Source organism: Amphiura filiformis, chromosome 6, assembly GCF_039555335.1.
Source record: "Amphiura filiformis chromosome 6, Afil_fr2py, whole genome shotgun sequence".
Lineage (NCBI taxonomy): Eukaryota > Metazoa > Echinodermata > Ophiuroidea > Amphilepidida > Amphiuridae > Amphiura > Amphiura filiformis.
This window is the reverse complement of record NC_092633.1, coordinates 59105780-59129545: the sequence shown is the minus strand read 5'-3', so window position 1 is coordinate 59129545 and position 23766 is coordinate 59105780. Positions and strand designations below refer to the sequence as shown.

The window sequence follows — 23766 nt, the reverse complement described above, 5'->3', positions numbered from 1 at the left end:
TTCCCTCCCACCCTCCCATATATTTTCTCTGGGAGGCAGCTATCTTGCCGGCAGTTTGGAGGTAGTGGTTAATTAGATCTGTGTGGTTTGGAGGAGTTCAGGTAAAGATGGAGCCAAGGATTTGGGTGGTTGGCCTTTTAAAGGCTGAGCTATACTCAGGGAATATATATACGTCTTATTTCAAGTAATATTGCGGGAGGAATAATGTTCAGTATGGACTAGTTATATGCAACCCTTGTGTCTACATACTGGGTAAAGCAAGGTTATGGAATTGCGACTGCCTTAAATCATACTGTTCCTTTTTACAGGTTATGCTTTAATAAGGTCCTGGAGGATCTAATTAGTCACATGTCTTGAGCCTACGCACTTTGCAAAGCAAAAAAGATGGCATTGTGACAGGCCTGAAAGGTCCGTGATGGGCGATTTATATGCAAGCCGTGAGCCTTTGTACTTGGCAAAGCAAAACATGGCTTTGTGAAATGCCTTAAATGTAGTCCAGGATGGGCTAATTATATGCAATTATGCCTTGAGCCTGTAGATGTACTTGGCAAAGCAAGATATGGCTTTGTGAAATGCCTTAAATGTAGTCCATGATGGGCTAATTATATGCAATTATGCCTTGAGCCTGTAGATGTACTTGGTAAAGCAAGATATGGCTTTGTGAAATGCCTTAAATGTAGTCCATGATGGGCTAATTATATGCAATTATGCCTTGAGCATGTAGATGTACTTGGCAAAGCATGATATGGCTTTGTGAAATGCCTTAAATATAGTCCAGGATGGGTTAATTATATGCAATTATGCCTTGAGCCTGTAGATGTACTTGGCAATTAGCAAGATACATGTATATGGCATTGTATCCATGATGGGCTAATGATATATGCAAGCCATGCGCCTGAAAGTTGTACTTGGCAAAGCATTCCCGGTCTTCTCTGGAAAAATCGCCTTGAGCATAGGTACTGGGCATGATCATTTACTGGTATAACAAGATGCATGGGAAGTGTACCTATGTAAGGTGTATTCCGTTATGAATGACTATCTACGTTGATATGTACATATTCTAACTATGATAGTTTGCTTTATTCCAGATTGAGAGCTTCAGGAGCAGCGAGTTACGGTCGTGTACGGTGCTCAATAGGATGTCGAGTCAATATTGGAGGGTTGGGATGGGTCAGTTTGTTTATAACAAGTTCATTATTCAGCAAATAAAGTAATAAGGTTAAGCAATGTTCAGGCTCTCCACAAGCACATTGTATCCAGTAAACGGGATAATTTTAAATTCCAATTTGAAATGTTGGAATTTCACAATTCCATCAAAAAGAGACAATCCTCAAAAAACAAAAAAAAATTACATAAGTTTGCAATTGCAATAATGCAACAATTAAAGAATAAGAAAGGAATCATCAAGTGCACAAGCACAAATACTGTAATTTCACAATGTTAATCTTAAAGAATAGTAAAACAATCGTCAAGTGCACACGCATGAATTTTATTGATTTTCACACATTGTCTTATAATGACCAAACCGTGTGCCATGAGCTTGAGTACTTGGCACATGTTGATTGTAGTCTGGTATGATCAGTATGATCATGGTCATCAGAAATAAACTTGCATTCACAAATGGCCATACATGTTGTGTTTTCAGCTTCTTTCTTGAGGTGTCTTATTTAAGTAGATAACAAACTCTTTACAACAAGCTCTAAACATTGAAATATATGATATCTACAGCAGATAACAATATGCTATCTTCAGTAGATAACAATCTTTTAACATTGAAATATAAGCTATCTTCAGTAGATAACAATCTCTAATCATTGAAATATGTTACACGATCTGGTCCATGGAGGCCAAAGGCGGCAAATTTGAAATTGAGATAAAGGCAAAAACATGGAGTAAAAAATAATAAAATGCTTAAGAAAAAAACTTAAGTTTCCATCTCTTAACATTGAAATATGCTATCTTCAGTAAATATCTATCTCTTAGCATTGAAACAATGCTATCTTCGGTAGATAACAAACTCTAAACATTCAAATATATGCTATCTTCTGAAGATAACAATCTCTTAACATTGAAATAATATATGCTATCTTCAGTAGATTTTCAATCTCTAAACAGTGAAATATATGCTATCTTCAGTAGATAACAATATCTTAACATTGAAACATCCCGTGGATGTCAGCTTATGTGTACACACATCGAGCGCAATACCCCGTGCAGTATTACATGTAATACGATCGACAAGCTTGGTTTCTTCAGTTGATTTGGACTCTGCTTTGCTTGTCTTGGTTTCTTCAGTTACTTTGGTATATATATTCCTCAATCTACCGTATGAATTTGGATCCAAACTAACGGAGCCTTTCAATGTACATACTTATATACATACAAACACCCCACAACATTTTGCTATAAATACACTATCTTCAGTAGATATCAATCTTTAAACATTGAATTATAATAATGCTAAGGCTTCAGTTGGTAACAATTTATTAACCTTCACTTAAGGGCTGGGGTATGAGCGTTTGGACAGTATTTATTTTGGGACATTAGAGCACATCAGACATATCGAATTGCATTCTGAATACGAAGAATGTCATTCTGATATCAAATAATTTTGATTTTTGAAATTCGCAATTTAATACACATTTTATGGCAAATCATTAAAATTGATATTTTTGATATTTAACAGTACTTGAAGTAAACTTTATAAATCTGATGATTTATACTTAAAGTGTATGTAGGTGGGATGAAAAACCGACGATCAATTGAAAATTTTGACATTTCGTATTGAAGATATGGATTTTTTCCCCAAAACACCAACAAAAATTAGGTCGTTTTGGGAAAAAAATCCATATCTTCAATATGAAAGGTCAAAATTTTCAATTGACCGTCGGGCTTTTCCCCCTGCTACATACACTTTAAGAATATAGCATTAGATTTATATAATTTACTTCGAGGACTGTTATATATCAAAAATTCGAAAAATATCAATTTTTTATAATTTGTCATAAAATTTGTATTATATTGTGATTTTCAAAAATGAAAATTATTTGATATCAGAAAGACATGCTTCAGATTCAGAATGCAATTGATAGGTCTGAGGTGCTCTCATGTCCCACAAAAATACTGTCGAAAAGCAATAAACGCTCATTTTAGATCCCTTAACCATCACATATATATACATGTCATCTTCCATTTGGTCAACTTCATTCTTACCTCTTCTCTCTTAAGTTTGGTCTGAAAACCAGGTGGCCGGTGCTTGCGCATATTCTCCTCTGCAACCTGAAAAGAACACAAAAGACTGCTTACTAGACAATAGAAAGAAAAAAATCTCTTTTCCTTCTCTTTCCTTCATTTTCGTTTAATTTCTTGCTGCTGTTCTTTTTCTTTTCCAAATTTCCTTAATCCTGACATACTTTCTTCCATTTTATTCCATTTTTCCTTCCATTTGTGTTTTGTTGTTTCTCTTCCCATATTTTTACTTCATTTGATCACTTTCATTTTGCTTCTCTCCTCCTCCCCTTTCCTCTCCCCTCCTTCAGTATTATATCCTCACCTCTTCTCCCCTTCCCCTCTTCTCTTCTCTGGACATAAAATGAAAATATAAAATGCACATATATCACAGGATTGAACCAGTTGCTCCTAGCATTACCGGTATCTGGCATAGTTTGAAGCTAAATACATACCTCTGAAGCAGTAGCATGGATGTTGGTATTCATACCAAAATGAGCTAGTGCCTGTAAAAGAAAAACAAAAAACAGTATTTAAGCACATCACAATCAACCTTTATATTAGATCCTGATCCGTTGTCAAAAACCACACACACAAAGTCTGACAACTTGCCCAACACATTTACAAATCTTTGTAAATTTCAACAATTTGAAAGTGAGCTCTTGGTCTTACTAAGCAGATTATAGTAACAACAAATTTGCTTAACTTGTTGTAGAACATTGGATGGAACATTAGAAGTTAAGATGTACATTGTGCGAGGTATGGAGATTGAAGTGAGTTGCTGCTTTATAGCATTATGAATGGCTCTCCTAAATCAGACCCAAATGATTAAAAAGTGATCACCAGAAATTTGGCCAAAAACAACATGGCACTAATAGTCAATGATCCTAGCGGTACTGATATATTCATAGCACTGCACGAAGCGAAATGGACCCATTGGTCACCCGACCATACCATTAGGCCTACTGACATCCAGCAACCCTCCCCTGGTGCATTGGACCCCCGGTCCCCCTCATCGTGCCGTCTTGTTTTCCCCTTACTACACACACAACACATGTGCATACAACCTCCCTCCTCTTCAGTATACTCAAGTCCCTATATCCACTACACCCTACACGCTAGTGCCTCCCCTTTAGTGAGCAGGGGTGGGCGAGACAGAGGTCACCTCCAATCAAACTCCTCAAAAAATAAAATACAAAATGTGATGCAATTAAGCAAAATGAGTAGCATGTCTGTAATATCGATTTTGAGATACAGTATCCAATAATAAATAACAGTCAACTTCCTTTGGACATATTTTATTCTTCTAATCTTAAGTAATACTACAATGGCCATATCTTTGGAACCATAAGTCTAATTATGATGGGGGTTTTCAGCAAAATAAAGCTCTGAAAATTAATGGCCAATGTACAGAAATTAAAAACTGAATTTTGATTTTGATCAACATGAGACTCATTTTGCTTGATCGCATCACAAATTGTGTTTCTTGTAATGTGACTTACAGCTTTCACTCTATCATGTATTATAGTTAGTTGTTTGATGGTTTCCTGCTGTGCTCTGCTGTTCTTTGTAGTCAGTATGCCTTCAAACACTTGGGATACTTCACAAGGTATATCCAACACAGGACTGCCTGGGTCCAATATTACCATCTCTACTGGCATCCACATGATTGCTGTTTTACTTTCTCTTCAAGATTGTAATGTAACCTATCACAAAAATATAAAATACAAAGAAAACAATGTATCACCAAGACTGGTTGGAACTTGCATTTGAACAAAGTATAAAATATCAGATCAAGACCAAACAATGTTGTCTTAGTCTCTCAGAAATTCCTGAGACAACATACTCATACCTGTGGAAGATGAATCTTGCTGCCTGTCTCTATATGTATGTTTTCAAATTTGTTGATGTTTTTATAATTTTTGGTATGGAGACCACTCTGGACATGTGCATGTGTATTCTAGGCTTGTTCCTCCAACTTGTGAGAGCTTCCTCTCAGATAAATTTCTGCGGATGAGCCCCAGAATTTTATTTGCGAGATCCAAAACTGTCAGGTCAGTAAAAAATGTTGGCTTTGTTTGTTTGTTTACCCAGGTTGGTCCATCAGGACTGAGGGACACATGTTTAACAAGATCGAAGAACGCTCAAGTAATTGCAACTTTTTATATCTCGTACAAAGATTAATTGACCTTTTTAGTAGACCAGATTTGTAGAACAAGGCCATATCAGCACATATTTGAACTCTTTGAACCCCCAATGGGCTATAGATGTCTGGTAAATGTTTTAAAGGTCAAATTAGGACAGGCAATTTTATTCAAATTTTTGAAAAAATGGAGCCAAATTTGACAGTTTCGGCATTTTTTTTGTGCATTTTGATGATGCTATTCTAGAAAAAAGTGGGGTCATTGGGTAGCCGCAACCAAAAAAAAGGGGGTCATTGGGTAGCAGCAACAAAAAAAAAGGGGGGGTCATCGGGTATAGTCGACTTCAAAAGAGGGGGCCTATTGACAGGCACATACCGTCACTTCCAAAGTTGAGTGCCCCCCCCCCCCCCAGGGGCTTCTCAAAACATACAATTTATAATATAGCATCTGTCAATGGCATTAATTTTGCCCGTCCCAGGAGCAAACTCCCCTATAAAATGATGGCCAGACGGGTGGCTATACCCTGTTAGTGCCTCACTCATATGTATGAGTATTATCGCACTGCGTACAGATAAGCTGTACTTATTTTTACTCTGGAACCTTGAGTAGATGAGTGTATTTTTGAAGTATCAATAGGCCTACAGTCAACAGTAACAGGATGATCCCCTGCTCTTTTCGAATAGCCTGTGACGTTCTTTAACATGCACACTGCATTATTATGTACACCGGGGCGACGGCTTCAAGTGCCCTCCTCCGAAGCACTAAGCAAGTAGAGTAAAGTGCCTTGCTCAAGGACACAAAGAGATAGCCGAGTGGACCCACCGTAACTGATGAATTTCTTCAATGAACCACGGTATAGTTCTCTGTAAACTTATTAACTTAATAGTAATAGTAACAATAATAAGGCCAAGTAAAATAATTAACATGTATATCGTCCCAACCCTCATCGATTTTTGGAGATTGTCAAAATTTTTTGTTATTTTTCCTATTTGCTTCCTTATTTTATTTCTAAAATTGTTGTGATGAAAAGACATGTTTTAACATTCTTGGTTATCATTTATAAACACATTGCAAACACTTTCTTCAAGCTAGGGGTAGGGCTTTGGGGAAATAACCAAAATTTCCGGGGGCCTCCCAGATTTTATGATGTGTTCACAAATACTTTGCATTTGCAATTTTACGCAGAAATGAATGGTAAAAAAATAACAAAATAACAAATAATAAGGACCTCCCTCACCGATTTTTTTAAAAGTCCGGACGATATACATGTTATTTTTTTTTTTTTTGGCCTAATATATAGGCCTATTTATGATTTTAATTATAAATACTGGTACTTACAGATGTTTTTATTTTTAAATATTAAACCAATTCAGGTTCCCTCGACCTGCCGGTCGTGCATGCAGAGAGACGTAGACGAGAAATATATTAATTATATTTAAGGGCCTACATGTATCATAAATAGTGACATGAACGATGGTCATGGAGATGCCATTTTGCTGATAGACTGTATTCACTGTCACTGTCACAGGCACTGACATGATGTGACATAACACACACAATATGATTTATCATGCAATCCATCCGGCATTTTGGCCCGAATCACTGCACTGCATTAAACATGCTAAACAGACCCGTAAACAGACCACTCAGATCTCTGTACACGGCAGTCACACTGATCGATGACCAGTTTCGTTGATCGGGGAATCCCCTTTAGCATGTTTAGCGCGCTCCTCTACACTCTTTATGACGAAACACCGGCACGGTCAATGGGTACGGTGTCCTCCAAAATGTAAACAAAAACACATGATGTCCAGGTGACCAATGCATGCGGAGAATGCGTACGCGTTGTTGTAGCGCGAATATTAGGGAATTTCTCATTTTGTGAATGAACTGCGGGTCAATTGCTTGATTGAGTGATTTCATTGGATAGTTTTGACCTTTGAACTTTTCACAGGCTTATTGGGCGAAACCAAAATATAAAGGGTATAGGATAGTCTATTTTGAAATACATCCAAAAATTACACAAATAAAAAACACAAATATAATAGCTCGTTTTATTTAATTACATCAATTATAATCAAAATTGACTTATTTTACGAAATAAGGTTCAACTTAATGAAATATAACTGCATCATGCCACACTATTGCCCTTGACGTCAGTAAATGGAATAAACTATTTAAAAATCCGTAAATTATGCACTTCCCATATGTTTACGGTGAATTTCCGCTAGACATAATGAAAGGAAAGTGTTATTTTATTCTTTTTTGGTTCTATAGAAGTAATGTAAGTCAGTGGATATTAGGCGTAATATTTCCGTATATTCATCAATCTGAAAATGAGTTAATATTTCTGTCAGAAGAATGCAAAACGGACCATTTACTGGTCTTCGTTCGCACGTTCTATGCGACGCGACCATGACCTTTCATTCATTTGAATATTTACAGGGTTTCATTATTGTGTGAAGAAGCTTTGCTGTGGTCCGGGTGAAAACGAGACAGTCCCAAAGCGTATGTCGATAATACAGCGTCAGTTCCACCGCTTGTTGGGATTAATTTCCTTCATAGTTGAGCAGATCTCAGCGTACAAAGATGTAACAACATGTTTAAGAAGCCACTGTGATAAAAAGAGCATGAAACGGTATGTTATTTGTATTGTGTTTGTGGTAAAATTCCATACATGGTCGTATTTATATTTTTTTAACTAGCATCATAGACATAAGCATGCACAGCACAGTGAGTGCATGGTACTGCGCTATACAATCAGTACATACTTCACCATTTATGTTTTGCCTGTCATGTTGGGAGTGATGCATAGCACTACACTACACTATACTAAAATGCAGCAAACCTTTTACGAGCGCGACTACCGTGATGTTGCAAATTCGGACGCGTACGGCGCACAGTTCATTCATAAATTTCCACTCAGCAACAATATATCGCCTTAGCAGCCAATCAGAGACAAGTGCGTTCAACGCAGTATATACGCGATGTATCCTTACAATACGCGCTCGTCTAAGGTTTTCTGCATTTTAGTATACAGGTATAGGCTAATGAAAGTCGATTCCTAGTTTCCCGTTACCCTACTCCGCTCAAAACCAATTGCTGGCCAAATATTTCATTATTTTGAATAAAATGTTGATTTCTAACAAACTTTAACATACCTATAAATAATTGTGGTTTTAAATATATCATAAATATCTTTCTGTTGATTTTCAGGGATTTTCTTTGCAGTAGGAGCATGGTATATGGTTAATAATGAATTAATGGCGATCCTGACTTTTAGACCACCCGCGCTATATAGGGCTCAAATATTACTATTTCATCAAGGTTTAATATTCTAACAAGCTTAAACTAAAAGTTTCATCTTAGGAGTCAAGCTTTAAACTATTAAGCAAAAATATCCAACAAGCTAAAAACGATTTTTACCCGTTTTTCAACAAGCTAAAACCAATTTTTGAAAAGAAGCTTAAAACATCAATTTTTTCATCGTAAAAAGCATCTAAAAAATCTGTAAAAATACAGTGACCTACCTAATATTACTAATCTATGTTTCCGATGATATCCAAGAAGCTGAAATATTGTGAAAGAGGACAGGGTTTTGAGTAATGTGGGAAATTACGGGTAAAATACATTACGTTTTTGAGAAATTCGCCATCTTGAATGAATGCAGAATTGCGCCACGCAGTAAAACGATGTCAAACGCGCTTGAAAGTGCATGATACGCTAGCGTAAATTGCCGTCAAAACGAGCGTACATCAAACGCTTGTGCTACGCGAAAACTTCGGAGCTGGCATCACCGGTTTTGTTACCAGCTCTTTTACGTCAAAAATAGCTATAAAAACGTGAATTTTGGAACAAAATAAAGCTTGTTCGATGGAATAAAAGGTATGTTTGTTCAGTTGAAATCATGTTTAACCTTGTTGCGAAAGTTTAATATGATAAATTTGCAATTTGTACCTTATATAGCGCGGGTGGTCTAAAAGTCAGGATCGCCGAATTAATAATGAATACCTACTCACTTCTCTGTCCCGCACTTTTTGATCTGCTCTGATCTCATTCCGTAAAAAATATTGTGAAACTTTTGATAATAGTTGTACAATCACCTTCATGTGGTTGTAAACTATCTGTAAACTACAAACTGTGATTTATCACATGTATACATGGGTAGTTATTGGTTTACACCTGTAACAGATGCAATAATGAAATGGCATAAAATAATGAATAATGAAAAATGAAATGGTCACCTACACAGTCATGAAAAATTGTGTAACGGGAAACAAGGAATTGACTTTCATTGGCCTTAGCCTGGGTTAATATAATTTTATAAATTATTCTAGAAATTTATAAACATTTACTAGCTGAATTCCTCAACTCTACTACTCTCTAGCGGTTCGTAAATAAATGCAATTTTACAAATGCATCACCACCCTCCAACCCATGGCACCCATGCACTCTCCTCACTCATTTTGATTTTCCCGTGTTTATTATTCCCACCCGCTTCAGCGTGTTGATACGCGATGTCGCAAGATGACACGAACTAAAATGATACACATTTATTTTTGTTTGACGCGGCGTGTTGATACGCGAAGACTAGTACAAGGAACTTATACGATGTCCTCATTCACAAACTGATACTATATCTGTCCATCGTATAAGTCTGTTCCCGTACGGCAGCGTGTTGAAAGAATATTACACAGTCAAGAATAGGCTCCATCTTCCGTTTGTTGGGATCCCTCACAGTCTCCCAAAACATCGAAACATCAAAAGTGTTGCACGTATACTTACTTAAGACTGTCCTTTTTCACATAAGGCCAAGTAAAATAAAAATCATGTTTCACGTCCGGAAATTAAAAAAAAAGGAGGAAGAGGGGCTTTTTATTTTTTATTTTTTATCGCAAAATCGGTGTAAATTCCCATAATTAGAGCTGTTTTAGCGTATACAATAATGCCTGGAAAAAGGAGGACGCCTCTTTTTATTTGTTGTTCTGAGAGATAGGCCCCCTGTTACTATCACAAAACCTTACAAAAGTGTTTCTTGTATATTTGCAAGGCTATAGAAAGCATCTCTACTTCCTAGACATATTTTTTGAAAAGTTATAAATGAATTTCAAAAAATAAAAATAAAATTGAAGAAACCTCAAAAAAGGAAGCGGGAGGGGACGTGAAACATGTTTTATTTTTTATTTGGCCTAACGCAGACAAAGTAGGGCCAACTTGCCTAGAAATGGTCATATTTTGGCAAGAAATATCTCTGTGTAATCCTATGTAAGTCCCACATCACATCGTTATCGGCGATCATGTTTTTTTTTTCTGAAGTTTGGCTGGTACCCACCCACTCAAGCCTTGAAATAAGCAGACTGGAACCAGGAGAAATTTGTTTTTGAACATTGCTCCTGGTTCACTGGGATCTTACAACAACCAGGAGCAATTTCTGAAGAAACAGGAGCAATTTACAAAACAATCAAGTGCAAAACTGTAACCAGGAGCAATTTGTTCTAGAAAATTGCTCCTGGTTCATGTGAATTGTACAAGGACCAGGAGCAATTGGTGGCTTTACGAGAGCAAATTTGCTCCCCGCGCCCGCTTATTTCAAGGCTTGAGTCCAGCGTCATGCATGTGACGTGACACAGCTAAAATAATCGACCGGAAATCGGGGATCATTAAAACGTCAACAAATTTCAAAACACGGAAATCAGTAAACTTAATGGCGAGCGGTCCGAATTTTGAGCCATACAAGTTTACGTGGTGAACTACACAAAGACGCAAGATTTTTGACGCGATATGTAGTTGTTAGGCGGACATAATGCACAAATCAATTGTAGTCCCGACCCCCCGGGGGCCGGGGATAGCGGGGACCTACCCGGGGATGTAATTTTGGAAACAGTCCCAGCTTAGTCCCCGTAGGGCGGGCCACTATTTCTGTGTACATCCCGGGTACATCCCCGCCAAGTCCCCGCCCCTAGCCCCGGGCACCATGTTCAAGTCCCCGCGAGTGTTTCCCCGATACGACCCGCACAGTTGTGAGTACTCTTCTATTACGTCCCGGTACACTCCCGGGTAGATCCCGCCTGTTTGAGAGGCATTACATCCCCGTACACTCCCCCACTCGTCCCTCGCACTGCGGGACACATTGAGCTGTTACATCCCGGTCAAGTCCCGGCTCGGACCCCGCTATTGCCAGGCCCCTGGGGGGCCGGGACTACAATTGATTTGTGCATAATGCTCACTATTTTGAGGTCCCTGGATATTTTGGTATTTGTGCTCATTTTTAGACTTTAACCCTAACTTCCTACCTGGTTTTTCACAGTAGCCACCAGGGCAGACAAAACAATACAATACAATTTCACTTAAACTCTACACCATACAAAAGCATACAAATTTGCTTACAGACTTGCAACAAATTATAACCACTACACCATACAAAAACATACAGGCATTTAAGTGGGAAACTACTACACCATACAAAACCATACAGGCATTAGAAGTAGTAAACTACTGCACCATACAAAACCATACAGGCATATAGGCCTAAAAATGATAACCACTACACCATACAAAACCATACAGGCATTTATAAACTAGTAAACTACTACACCATACAAAACAACACAGACATTCCCCTAGTAACTACTACACCATACAAAACCATACAAAGGTATTCCAGTAAGTAACTACTACACCATACAAAACCACACAGCTGATGCAAAACCATGCAGGGATTCCTAGGGATTCCTACTGGTAACTACTACACCATACAAAACAATACAAAGGCTAACAGCGCAACTAGGGACATAATTATATATATTATACTGTATTGTTTAGCTGATAAGCCACAGCCCAACTTGGGTCATATAAATTATACCGTAATGTCTAGCTGATAAGCCACAGTACAACTAGTGTCATATAATACTGTAATGTCTAGCTGATGAACCACAGCGCAACTATTTATAAATACTATACTGTAATGTCAGTGAAATAAGGTGCAGGACTTTTGATGTTAATGTTATAAAATTATATGGTTTTTTTCCTTCTTTTTTGGGGGGGGGTGGTGGGGGGTGGGGTAGTATTCATTTATTTAATATGTAATACCTAAAAGTTTCTTATGCTCCATTTTTTATTTTGTAAATTGTTTTTGCAGCCCCCAAACTGAAAATTTTAACCAGAACACTATTTTTGGATTTGTTTGATCTATAAAACAATTTATTTTGTGGTAGAATCGGCAAGTTCATTATACTTCCTTATGAACCTCTCGGGAACCGCGAGCGGGAACGCTTCTACCTTGATCCCCATGTTTTTGGATTTTTTTTTGTGTGCTTTTTTTGGTGGCATCAAGAGTGTCCTGGCGCTTAGGCAAGGGTACCACATCCAAGTCCCCCAGGACAATCTATCACTTGCACATTTTTTTTTTTTTTTTTTTTTTTTTTTTTTTAGCTTTAGAACTGTCTTGGCGCTTAGGCAAGACGAACGCACATCTAAGTCCCCCAAGACAATTAATAACCTTTTTAAATACTGGGTACAATAATATACATGCATGCCACAGTAAGCTACAAAAAACAGCACATTATTTTGCCAAATACAGAAAAAGTAGTGGCCAAAAATACAAAATGTGGCATGACTATGGCCTAAAGATGAAGGATGCACCAGACAGGTCAGCTAATAAAAGAAGATCAAGCACCAGTTGGCACCCATACTAGGTTATAAATCGACAAAGCAAGACACTTTGCCCATATGGGGATACGCCGGTCAACGTCAAATGGAAGATCCAAATGACCAAACTAGTCTGTAGTAAGTGGACAGCATCCAGCGCCTCTAACCCTACCATGTAGCTGGAATCACAACTAACCCTTGCCAACTGGAGTTGATTTGGTGAAGAAATGAGAACAAGTAAAAGGAAAGATTAGCTGACCTGTCTCCTCCCACTGAGACAACTTGACACACAACGATCAGTTCTCTTCATCCTCTTCACTGGAGCTGTCTGCATTTAACCAATGTGCACTGTGGAATGACTTGAAGCAGATATCCTTACAGAGGTGGACTCCGCAGGGCTCACATCCAAAGCGTGACATCACAGCGTTGCCAGATGATGTTAGCTTGCCAATGTGTGAGCACCACACACATCTCTTTGGATATCTTGCATGCATCCGTTCAAGTTGATGATCTGGTCCGTTTCTGGCAGCGACAGCAGTGACCCCAGACGCTTTCTGCTGTTTTTGTGGATGTCCTTCAGCAAATCCAGCAATAAGCCCCACAGCCACATCCAATGTAAAATCCGCATGACTCATGCTCCCGAAGTCGTCATCAGGATCATCCGAATCACTGTATGTTGAATCATCAGAAGAGTCGATGCTGATGTCGCTGTCATCGTCATCGCTGTCGTAAGTCAACTTCCTGTCCTTGGTCTTTGCATATTTGGTGATAAGAGATGCCCTTTCAGCGGCTGCTTCTCTTGTTTGCTTGAAGCAGATATAGCTATTCACCCGAGCTACATCCACGAGGAAGAATAGCATTTGCTTCCACCAATGTTGCGATTTTCGGGCACAGGTGTGGTAGGCCCTTAATTGATCATGGCGATCAACGCCACCCATGTTGGAAGTGTAGCTGATGGCCTGGGGAGGTGCAGGAACTTCCTACTCCACACGCCTAAGCTGTCCATCTTCTTTAACCTTCCTGGTTAAGGTATCCGATGGCTGTCCATATAGCTGGTGGGCAGTAGAAAGAAATTGCACTACTCTGCTGTCCTTCCAGACCACAGATGTTATTTGCCCCTTCTGTCTGGCATAGGAGGTGCCACGCTCTTCTTTTTTCAGATTTTCAATCCTCTTCTTGTCAGGGTTTTTATGCTATTGGAGAGGGCCAGTGGCAAACCTTTGCTGTTAGACTTCACTGCTCCCGTCATGTACATCTTTCGCTCCAGCAGTGCTTCAGCTGTCTCCACACTGGTGTATAACTTGTCTGTGTAGAGATGATGGTACACATTCATGAATGGTGATGTGACATCCATTGTGATGTCTTTCATTTTTACAGGAGCGTTGTTGGGTGAAGTGGGATGAATAATGAAATTCATCAGGTAGCCACTGGCCGACTCTGCAATGCAATAGAGCTTGAACCCAGCCCGTATGGGTTTCAAGGGCATGAAACACTTCTTCACCCATGCCAAGAAACCTTTGTAGCGTACCATGGCTTCATCTAGGGCGAGATCCGCACCAGGGTTGAAACGTCGCAGGCAATTTCGACGGACCTCATCCCAGATGGTCTGCACATGGTATAGAGGATGAGCCTTTTTACTGTTGTATCGGTGCTGCTTGTCCTGGTGTGTGTCAGGACCATAATCGGGATCTCTACAGGCCAGGCATTGCGATATGCTCTCAAATCGTGTTTTTGTCATGGTCCTGGAGATCAACTGATTATGGTAAGCAGGATGCGTTGACCAATAGTCCTTCATATTGGGGACCTTTACCAATCCCATCACCATCCTCAAGCCAATCCACGCCCGGATTTCCTGTTCCGTCGTCTGGGTTTTTTGTTTCCTGCGCAATAGTTTGGAAGTCCACTTGGCTATTTCAACAAATAGCCAGGAAGAGAAGAAGCGAAGAAATATCTCTGCTGGAGAGGTTGTTGATGTGATGGTGAAGGTGGGACCTCTGGGAGTAGGTCCTTGGAATTGCTCTACCTTGACTAAGGTAGCCCGACTCGTCCACCCTTCCTCATCATGATCACTTTCAGCAGGTGATGGTGCTGCTGCAGCTGTACAGTGTGCCTTCTTCCTTTGCTTTGGCATTGTGCGTAAAGGAATGCCCTGGGATGGCAGCTCAGGATCATCGCTATCTCTATCCAAAGCAGGAGGGTGTTGACCATCTTCATCATCACTTGTAGGCCTATTGGTCTTTTTCTTAGCCTTCTTACTCTTATCCTTCAGCACGGGCACAGAGGATGAAGCCTGCATTGAAGTTTTTGAAGATGCATTCTTGGTAAACGGGTTGGGTTTTTTGCTAACCGATGTATCAGATGTTGAACTCTTTGCATCTGTCTTCATCTTCTTCACTTTGGCTATGTTTTCACTGATAGTAGCTTTTGACGAAACCATCTCTCCCATCTTCTGTTTGCTTGCAGGTAATGCCAAAGCAATATCTGACCCAGTAACTTTCTGAGAAGAAGCATGACGGTGCTTGGTACTCTTTTTCTTTTTTTTTTTTTTTCTCAGGTGAAGGAGTAGAAGCTCCTACTTCATCACTGCCCACATTCATCACCTCTTCCTCATCCCTCATTCTCACATCATACTCTGATGATGAAGATGCAGGTACAGACTTAGTAGTCTTTTTTGACTTCTTTTTCTTCCTCTTGGGCACAGAAGCCCCTTCTTTCTTCTTCTTCTCTCTTTCATCTCTCTTCCTCTTGCCCTTTTTCCCCATCATGTCTTCAAGTAAAATCATCTGTTCTCCAACTTGCAAGCCAGCTTAAAGCTCTCTCAGCTCCCTGGTTGACATTGTGGCTTGCCAGTAGGGGGGAGTCAAGTGTGGAAAGGGAACAATTTGGGTTTTAGCAGCCCTTTTCATACTGTTTTATAGCATGTCACATGCTACAACAAAATGCATTTCCATGGAAACCGCTGCCATGTTAATTTATTATATAATATCATTGTCACAACCGATCAAATTACATAATGATTCATTGCGCTTGAATTTGTACCCAGAAAAAAGTGGTATAGTCCACATCTTGATTCAGAAAATAAGGACTATACTTTTTCCTTATGTCTACATTGTGATCTGCTTTCTGACATCCTCATTGTTATACTAAGTAGATTTAAGTTCATTTTATAATCTTAACCAGCTTATTGAGGAACCTACTCCTATCACTCTTTGTATTCATAGTACATCAAATTCTAGTTAAGTAACTCGTTCAGGTGTTATAATGGTATTAGTAACCACTCACTTACATATTTTGTAAGGGAAAGAACAGCATCTCAATAATGGTCACAATTATATGTCAAATCAGAGAAGATGTAATCTTCTCTGGTTAAATCCAGGTCTTAAAAGTCTTGCTTTCTTCAAAAGACTGTTATTCATCAGTGAATAAAATTATGATTAAAATTTGGCCTAATTATTTTGCATTATTTATTTTTCCTAATGTTTTGTATGTTTGCTTTTTGGTCAGCATTTTTTAGATTATGTAAATGTTTGTGACATACACATGTAGGCTTTTAATTCATCATTAAATTCAATGTATCAAATGGCTTGCAATGGCTGGAATTGTAAATGGAACTGTTTTTGACATGTAGGCCTAAATCTATAGACCTTAAATTATATTTACCCTTTGAAATCCCCTTCATGTTTGTTTACACTAAAAGGAAGACAATTATAATTTAACTGCTCCCAATTGTGGAGTGTCAACAGTTTTACTATAAGCATATGTAGCTTTAGATGCAAAATGACTAAAACCTTAAACTCTCTTATTCAAAAGGCTGGTGGGATGATGAAATGATTTCCACTATATATTTTCCACTGTTTATATATAGGCATTTCTCCTGCCATATGCTAATTTTCAAGTCATGTGATGTGTAGCATAAAAGAGTAGACCCTTTCCCACTATATGCTAATTTTCAATTCAATGTTATTCTGTAAAATGAAAGACCCATTCCCGCCTTATGCTAATTTTCTTCAAGTTACATGATTTATTCAATTGAAAACATGTAAATTCAAATTCTTCACTGAATTCAATCTATCATGTGACTTGGAATGGCGGCAATGATTACATAACCATTGCCGCCATTCCAAGTCACATGATACATTGATGATTTACATGTTTAAAGCAGATTTACATGTTAAAGAATGTTATTTAATATTATCATCCCAATTTGCATATAGCGGGAAAATAGTCCAATAGCAATGCAGGATACATCATGTGACTTAAAATGGCGGGGAAAAAAGTATATATATAGGGGTCCCAAGCTCAAAATCATTCCCTTTCTTCGTGACTCTCATCCAGACAAGTCAAGATGTCTGCACGCGAGCTTAGAGACTTGCAATCAAACTTGCACAACAACGAGCAGGAGATATTCCTGGATGAAGTTCTAGGCAAAAAGCGAGTGAGGAGAGTGAAGAGAAGTCGAGAGGAAAGGGCAATGGAAGATGTGAGTGAAGAGGAAGAAGCTTCTCAGGTGGAGAAGAGGAAAAAGAAGAAGAAGAAGCAGCAGGCATGCTCACCGCTCACAAAATCCAAGATCTGTGGGATCATACAGACTGCAAATAAGTCTAAAGAAGATCGGGAGGAGGAGGATCGCAGAAGAAGTGCTGCAAATTGGGAAGCCATTAGAAGATATAATGATTCTGTCCCTGGTGATAGTTCAGTGGCTAAGAAGAAGACAAAGAAGACCAAGAAGTCGAAGAAGTCGAACCGGCCAGCCACAGATTCTGCACGTGAAGAGATGGATCTGCCTGCAAAGAAGGCTAAGAGGAAGACAAAACGGCCAGCCACAGATTCTGAGAGTGAGGAGCTGGATCTGCCTACTACAGATATTCCTCTGAGAACACAGCTACAGCCAAAAAAAAGAGAAGAGAAGAGTTGTTCCACCAGCATCTTCTGTTCCCATTAGTGATGATGATGGCTGGACGGCAGATGGGAGCTATGTGAAGGTCGAGGACTTTGATGGGCCAACACCAAGGGGACCAACCTTCAAAATCACTGAAACATCTTCACCAGCAGAGCTGTTTTTGAGATTTTTTCATCTTGGCTATTTATAGAGATAGCCAAGTGGACCTCCAAGCTGCTGAGGAGAGCCGGGTTCAAACCTACAACAGAAGCCGAGATCCGAGCTTGGTTTGGCCTGAGGATTGTGATGGGCTTGGTTAAAGTCCCGACACAGGGGACTACTGGTCATCACACCCAGCCTACCACAACCAGCTGGTGTCAAGGACCATGACACGGACACGGTACGAGAGACTATCACAATGTCTGGCGTGCCAGGATCCAGATGAGTCCCCTGACAATATAGAAGACAAATCTCACCGCTACTGCAGTAAGAAGGCTCATCCTCTGTTTCATATTCAGAATGTCTGGGACGAGGTGAACAGGAACTGCCTACGCCGCTTCAATCCTGCATCAGACCTTGCTCTGGATGAGGCCATGGTAAAATATAAGGGGTTCCTTGCATGGTGTAAGAAGTTTTTATGCCTTTGAAGCCCATTAGAGCTGGGTTTAAGCTGCACGCAATCTGTGAGTCGGCATCTGGATACATGTGCAATTTCATGATCCATCCAACATCTCCAACCAACACAGCAGTGAAGATGAAGGATATTGTTATGGAAGTAACAAGTCCTTATCTCGACGCCTTCCATCGGCTTTATACAGACAAGCTTTACACTAGTGTGGCTGTTGCTGAAGAGCTGCTACAAAAGAAGACCTACATCACTGGCGCTGTGAAATCAAACAGCAAGGGGCTGCCACTGGCTCTATCCAACAGCGTCAAGAACCCAGACCAAAAGACCATCACCGCCATGGCAAAGGCAGATCGGGGTCTATTCTATGGCAGACAGAAAGGACAGCTTACCTGTGTGATATGGAAAGACAGCAAGGTGGTGCAGTTTCTGTCAACTGCTCACCAACTATATGGCCAACCTTCAGACACCCTGACCAGAAAGGTAAAGGAAGATGGGCAACAGAGACGAGTCGAAAAGGCGGTTCATGCACCTAGACAGGCGATTAGCTACACACAAAACATGGGTGGAGTTGATCGGCACGATCAACTGAGATCGTACCACACATGCGCCCGCAAGTCGCAGAAATGGTGGAAGCAACTTTTATTCTTTCTCATGGATGCAGCCCGAGTGAATGCTTTCATCTGTTTTAAGATGACCAGAGATGCAGCTACTGCAGCTACTGCAGCAAGGCGAGCACAGCCAGCAGGGACTTCCAGAAGTCATGGTAACACCCATCTAGACTTAACAGTTCTAGATTTTGATAGCGACTCTTCCGTCAGCATTGACTCACAGGACTCAGCAGATGATTTATCGGACAGCGATGACGATGATATGAGCTCATCCCATGCCGACTTTACACTCGATCTTGCGGTTGGACTGATCGCTGGATTTGCTGAGGGAATAAAAAAAAAAACAACAGCGGGCATCTTCTGTTGCACCAGTTGCAGCTGCAAATGCTCATGGTGGTCATGGTGGTCTTGTAAGGATGGACGCCGAGTATCCAAAGAGATGCTGCTGGTGCAAAAAGGTGGGCAAGACGACCAAAGCAGGAAACCCTATCGTCTCACGATTTGGTTGCGCTGTTTGCAATGTCCATTTCTGCAAGGGCACGCAGTGCTACCAGCTCCATCATGATGCTCCTTGGCTTGATGTTGAGACTACCTCTGAAGAGTCAGATTAAATGTGATGGAAGAGCAAAGAGGACCAGTCATTTCACAGTGCACACTGGTTAAATGTGGACTGCTCCAGGACTGAGCATTGTGTGTCAGGTTGTCTCAGTGGGAGGAGACAGGTCAGCTAATCTTTCCTTTTACTTGTTCTCATTTCTTCACCAAATCAACTCCAGTTGGCAAGGGTTAGTTGTGATTCCAGCTACATGGTAGGGTTAGAGGCGCTGGATGCTGTCAACTTACTACAGACTAGTTTGGTCATTTGGATCTTCCATTTGACGTTGACCGGCGTATCCCCATATGGGCAAAGTGTCTTGCTTTGTCGATTTATAACCTAGTATGGGTGCCAACTGGTGCTTGATCTTCTTTTATTAGCTGACCTGTCTGGTGCATCCTTCATCTTTAGGCCATATTCATGCCACAATTTGTATTTTTGGCCACTTCTTTTTCTGTATTTGGCAAAATAATGTGCTGTTTTTTTCATTACTGTGGCATGCATGTATATATTATTGTACCCGTATTTAAAAAGGTTATTAATTGTCTTGGGGACTTAGATGTGCGTTAAATCTTGCCTAAGCGCCAAGACAGTTCTTAGCTTTAAAAAATAAAATAAAATAAAAAAATGTGCAAGTGATAGATTGTCCTGGGGGACTTGGATGTGGTACCCTTGCCTAAGCGCCAGGACAGTCTTGATGCCACCAAAAAAAGCACCAAAAAAAAAAAAAAAAAATCCAAAAATATGGGGATCAAGGTAGAAGCGTTCCCGCTCGCGGTTCCCGAGAGGTTCATAAGGAAGTATAATGAACTTGCCGATTCTACCCCAACATTAATTGATTTTAAAAAAATCAAACAATTATCCAAAAATAGTATTCTGGTTAAAATTTTCGGGTTGGGGGCTGCAAAAACAATTGACAAAAAGTGAAGCATAATTTACTTTTTAATATAATAAAAGAATTAATTACGAATTAATTACCACCCCTGCAAAAAAACCACAAATAATTATATGATATTTTTATAACATCAAAATTCATTCGTAGCTTATTTCAATGATATTGCATAGTATTCTAGTTGCACTGTGGTTCATCAGCTAGACATTACAGTAGAATATATGACCCTAGTTGCACTGTGGTTTATCAGCTGGACATTACAGTATAGTATATGACACTAGTTGCACCGTGGTTTATCAGCTAGACATTACGGTATAATATATATGACACTAGTTGCGCTGTGGCTTATCAGCTAGACAATACAGTATAATAAGTATGTCCCTAGTTGTGCTGTGGTTTATCAGCTAGATATATTGGTGTAACCCAACCGACTCTAAAATTAGGCCCGACCCTAGAGGTTTTTTTTTTTTTTTTATTCAATTCAATTTATTATTTTTTTATTTTTTTTATTTTTAGGCGTAATATATGATCCTACATATAGTATTAGCACACCATACAAATCCTACAATTGGTGAACTTGTTTGTTACTGGACCATACAAAATCATACAGTTTGATTTGTGCAGAGTACTACACCATACAAAACAATACACTACTTTCACTATTTTCTGTTGTATGGTTTTGTATGGTGTAGTGGTTTCTGCATGGGTCCATATCAATACACACAGAGCCAAATATCATTTCAGTACTACACCATACAAAAACAACACAACAGTGAAACATCTGGTTCTATACCATGGCCTACAAAACAAGACACAGCTAATATATGTTAAACACTACACCATACAAAACCATACGGTTGGTGAACATGTAACTACTAGACCATACAAAAGCATACAGTTTAATTTGTGTGTGTAGAATACTACACCATACAAAACCATACACTATTTTCTGCTGTATGGTTTTGTATGGTGTAGTGGGGTTAGGGTTAATCACTAAGATTGAAAAAAATTAGGTGAATATGCAGCGTATAAACTTGGTGAATGATTAGGTTTGCAAAAGTGAAATTTGCAGTTGCATCACCACCGTTCGAGTTTTTATCACAAAAAGTTTTGCAACTCGGTAATTAGATGATTACATAATTGTAATATCCATGATTATCACAATTTCCTTGATATCAGGTACGTGGCATGAAATGCCACACTGATATATTGGCCACAAGAAGCACTGACCCAAGCTCCTTCTAATTTGTACACAGGGGTGAAAGGTCATGTAGGGGTTATTAGAGGTCATTATGTGAAAATCTTTAAAATGCTACTAGTGCCAGGCGCTTGACCCAATTTTCGTAAGTTTACGATTGAAATTTTAACACGCTCCGCACACTTTCTTCGCTCTTAAAGTTTTGACGCACTCCGCAGTAGTGCCGGCAATGAATAATTTGTATTGAGTCTGTGTAGGTGAAAATTTTCGACCCAAGATAGGGGGGTCATAAAAAATTTAGCATGCGATAGGGGGGTCATAAAAAATTGACTCCATTCACTGACATATTCATGACCCCCCCCCTTCTGAAGAAAATGACATCCCCTATCAAATGATGTAGGCTGGTACAGAATCTATTGTCAAAGATCAGGGTCAAGTGAGGTCATTATTTACAGCTTCCAAATTTGGTACATGTACATGCTTTCATCCATGTTTCTTCATTACATGTAGGCCTACATGCACAAACTTGCTGATACCACAATTTGCCTGGACACATTTCACGTAACATGTAATTTTAACTATAATCTTGTTGCTATATTTTTGTTGTTGTCATCCCAATTTCGCCTGTAGAACTTTCTATCCAGCCTGTTGCAGCTCTGCCCCCCCCCCCCCTGCTACACCAATGATTTTTGGTTTTGGATGTACAACCTTTTTTGATCTGACTCTTCTGAGGGCCACAGCTGTGACATGTATCAAATGTATTGAAGGGCCGCATGAATAAACTACTACATGTAGCTCGAGGCACAGGAATTGGGAGTAAGCGGAGGGGGGAGGTAGAATTAATATTCCATATCAGTGTGTGTGCTTTGTGCTATGTGCGCGCCAGTTTTTGAAAATTCGCAAAAAAGTTCAAATATATGCAATATTTAAAAAATGTTTTTAGCTGCGGTTAGCTGCGGGTAGCAGCTCTATAAGTCACCATGTCTCTCCGTTAGTCCGTTTACAAGTCCGTTAGTCCGTCCGTCCGTTAGTAACAAACGCTAAAAAATGCTGTTACGTCAACATCGTTTGTCGCATGGCTATTGGCTATGGTACTTGGTGAGGGGGGAGGGCCTATACCGCCCCATACTGGAAAAGAGTTTCATTCCAAAATATGCTAATTAGGTCATTAAAGGGGCATTACACAATTTTCAACAATTTTCTGCATTTTTGAAATTTTTTGGATGCAAATACTCTTCTGGCATTATTTGCATCAACATCGTTTGTCGCATGGCTATGGTACTTGGTGAGGGAGAGGGCCTATAGGGCAATTAAGGGAAATTTTGGAAAAGTGGGGAAAATGTGGGAAATTGAGGGGAATGGGGGAAATTAAGGGCAATTTTGGGGAAATTGAGGGAAATTCAGGTGAATTAATTGAAATTGTGGGCAATTAAGGGAAATTGAGGAGAATTGGGGAAAATTGAGGGGAAGTAAGGGAAATTTGGGAAAATTGAAGAGAATTAAGGGAAATTCAGGGAAATTCAGGTGAATTGACCAGAATTAAGGGAAATTTGGGAAAATAGAGGGAAGTTAAGGGACATTTGGGAAAATGAGGGGAAATTGAGGGAAAATTGGGAACATTGAGGGAAGTTATAAGGGAAATTGAAGAGAATTAAGAGAATTTGAGGGAAATTCATGGAAATTGACAAGAATTAAGGGAAATTGAGGGAATGGGGGAAATTAAGGGCAATTTTGGGAAAATTAAGGGAAATTCAGGTGAATTAATTGAAATTGTGGGCAATTAAGGGAAATTGACAAGAATTAAGGGGAAATTGAGGGGAATGGGGGAAATTAAGGGCAATTTTGGGGAAATTAAGGTAAATTGTGGGAAATTCAGGTGAATTAATTGAAATTGTGGGCAATTAAGGGAAATTGTGGGCAATAAGCCAAATCGGCATTAGAAGTTTG

General features: G+C 39.5%; 3 protein-coding genes across 3 annotated transcripts in view; 2 read left to right on the top strand and 1 right to left on the bottom strand.

Moving 5' to 3' along the window:
- The window catches only part of LOC140155730 (uncharacterized), a 71914-nt gene extending 66986 nt beyond the window's left edge, over positions 1–4928 (bottom strand). The window contains exons 1-3 of the mRNA XM_072178667.1: positions 4731–4928; positions 3684–3734; positions 3214–3279 (exon numbers count right to left, since the gene is read on the bottom strand). Coding sequence (XP_072034768.1) covers positions 3214–3279; positions 3684–3734; positions 4731–4895 — 282 coding nt within the window. The 5' untranslated portion in view covers positions 4896–4928. The remainder of the gene's footprint in view (positions 1–3213; positions 3280–3683; positions 3735–4730) is intronic.
- A 2644-nt stretch (positions 4929–7572) lies between these two features.
- The window catches only part of LOC140155729 (uncharacterized), a 41545-nt gene continuing 25351 nt past the window's right edge, over positions 7573–23766 (top strand). Inside the window, 2 exon segments of the mRNA XM_072178666.1 lie at positions 7573–7656; positions 7818–8010. The gene's annotated coding sequence lies outside the window, so the exon portion shown is untranslated.
- Positions 18602–19699, top strand: LOC140154677 (uncharacterized). Its single transcript, XM_072177244.1, has one exon. It carries the CDS (start codon positions 18602–18604, stop codon positions 19697–19699), a length of 1098 nt encoding a protein of 365 aa, XP_072033345.1.

Excerpts from the sequence above, each read along its gene's own strand:
- LOC140154677 (XM_072177244.1), top strand. The coding sequence starts at position 18,602 with ATGTGCAATTTCATGATCCATCCAACATCTCCAACCAACACAGCAGTG.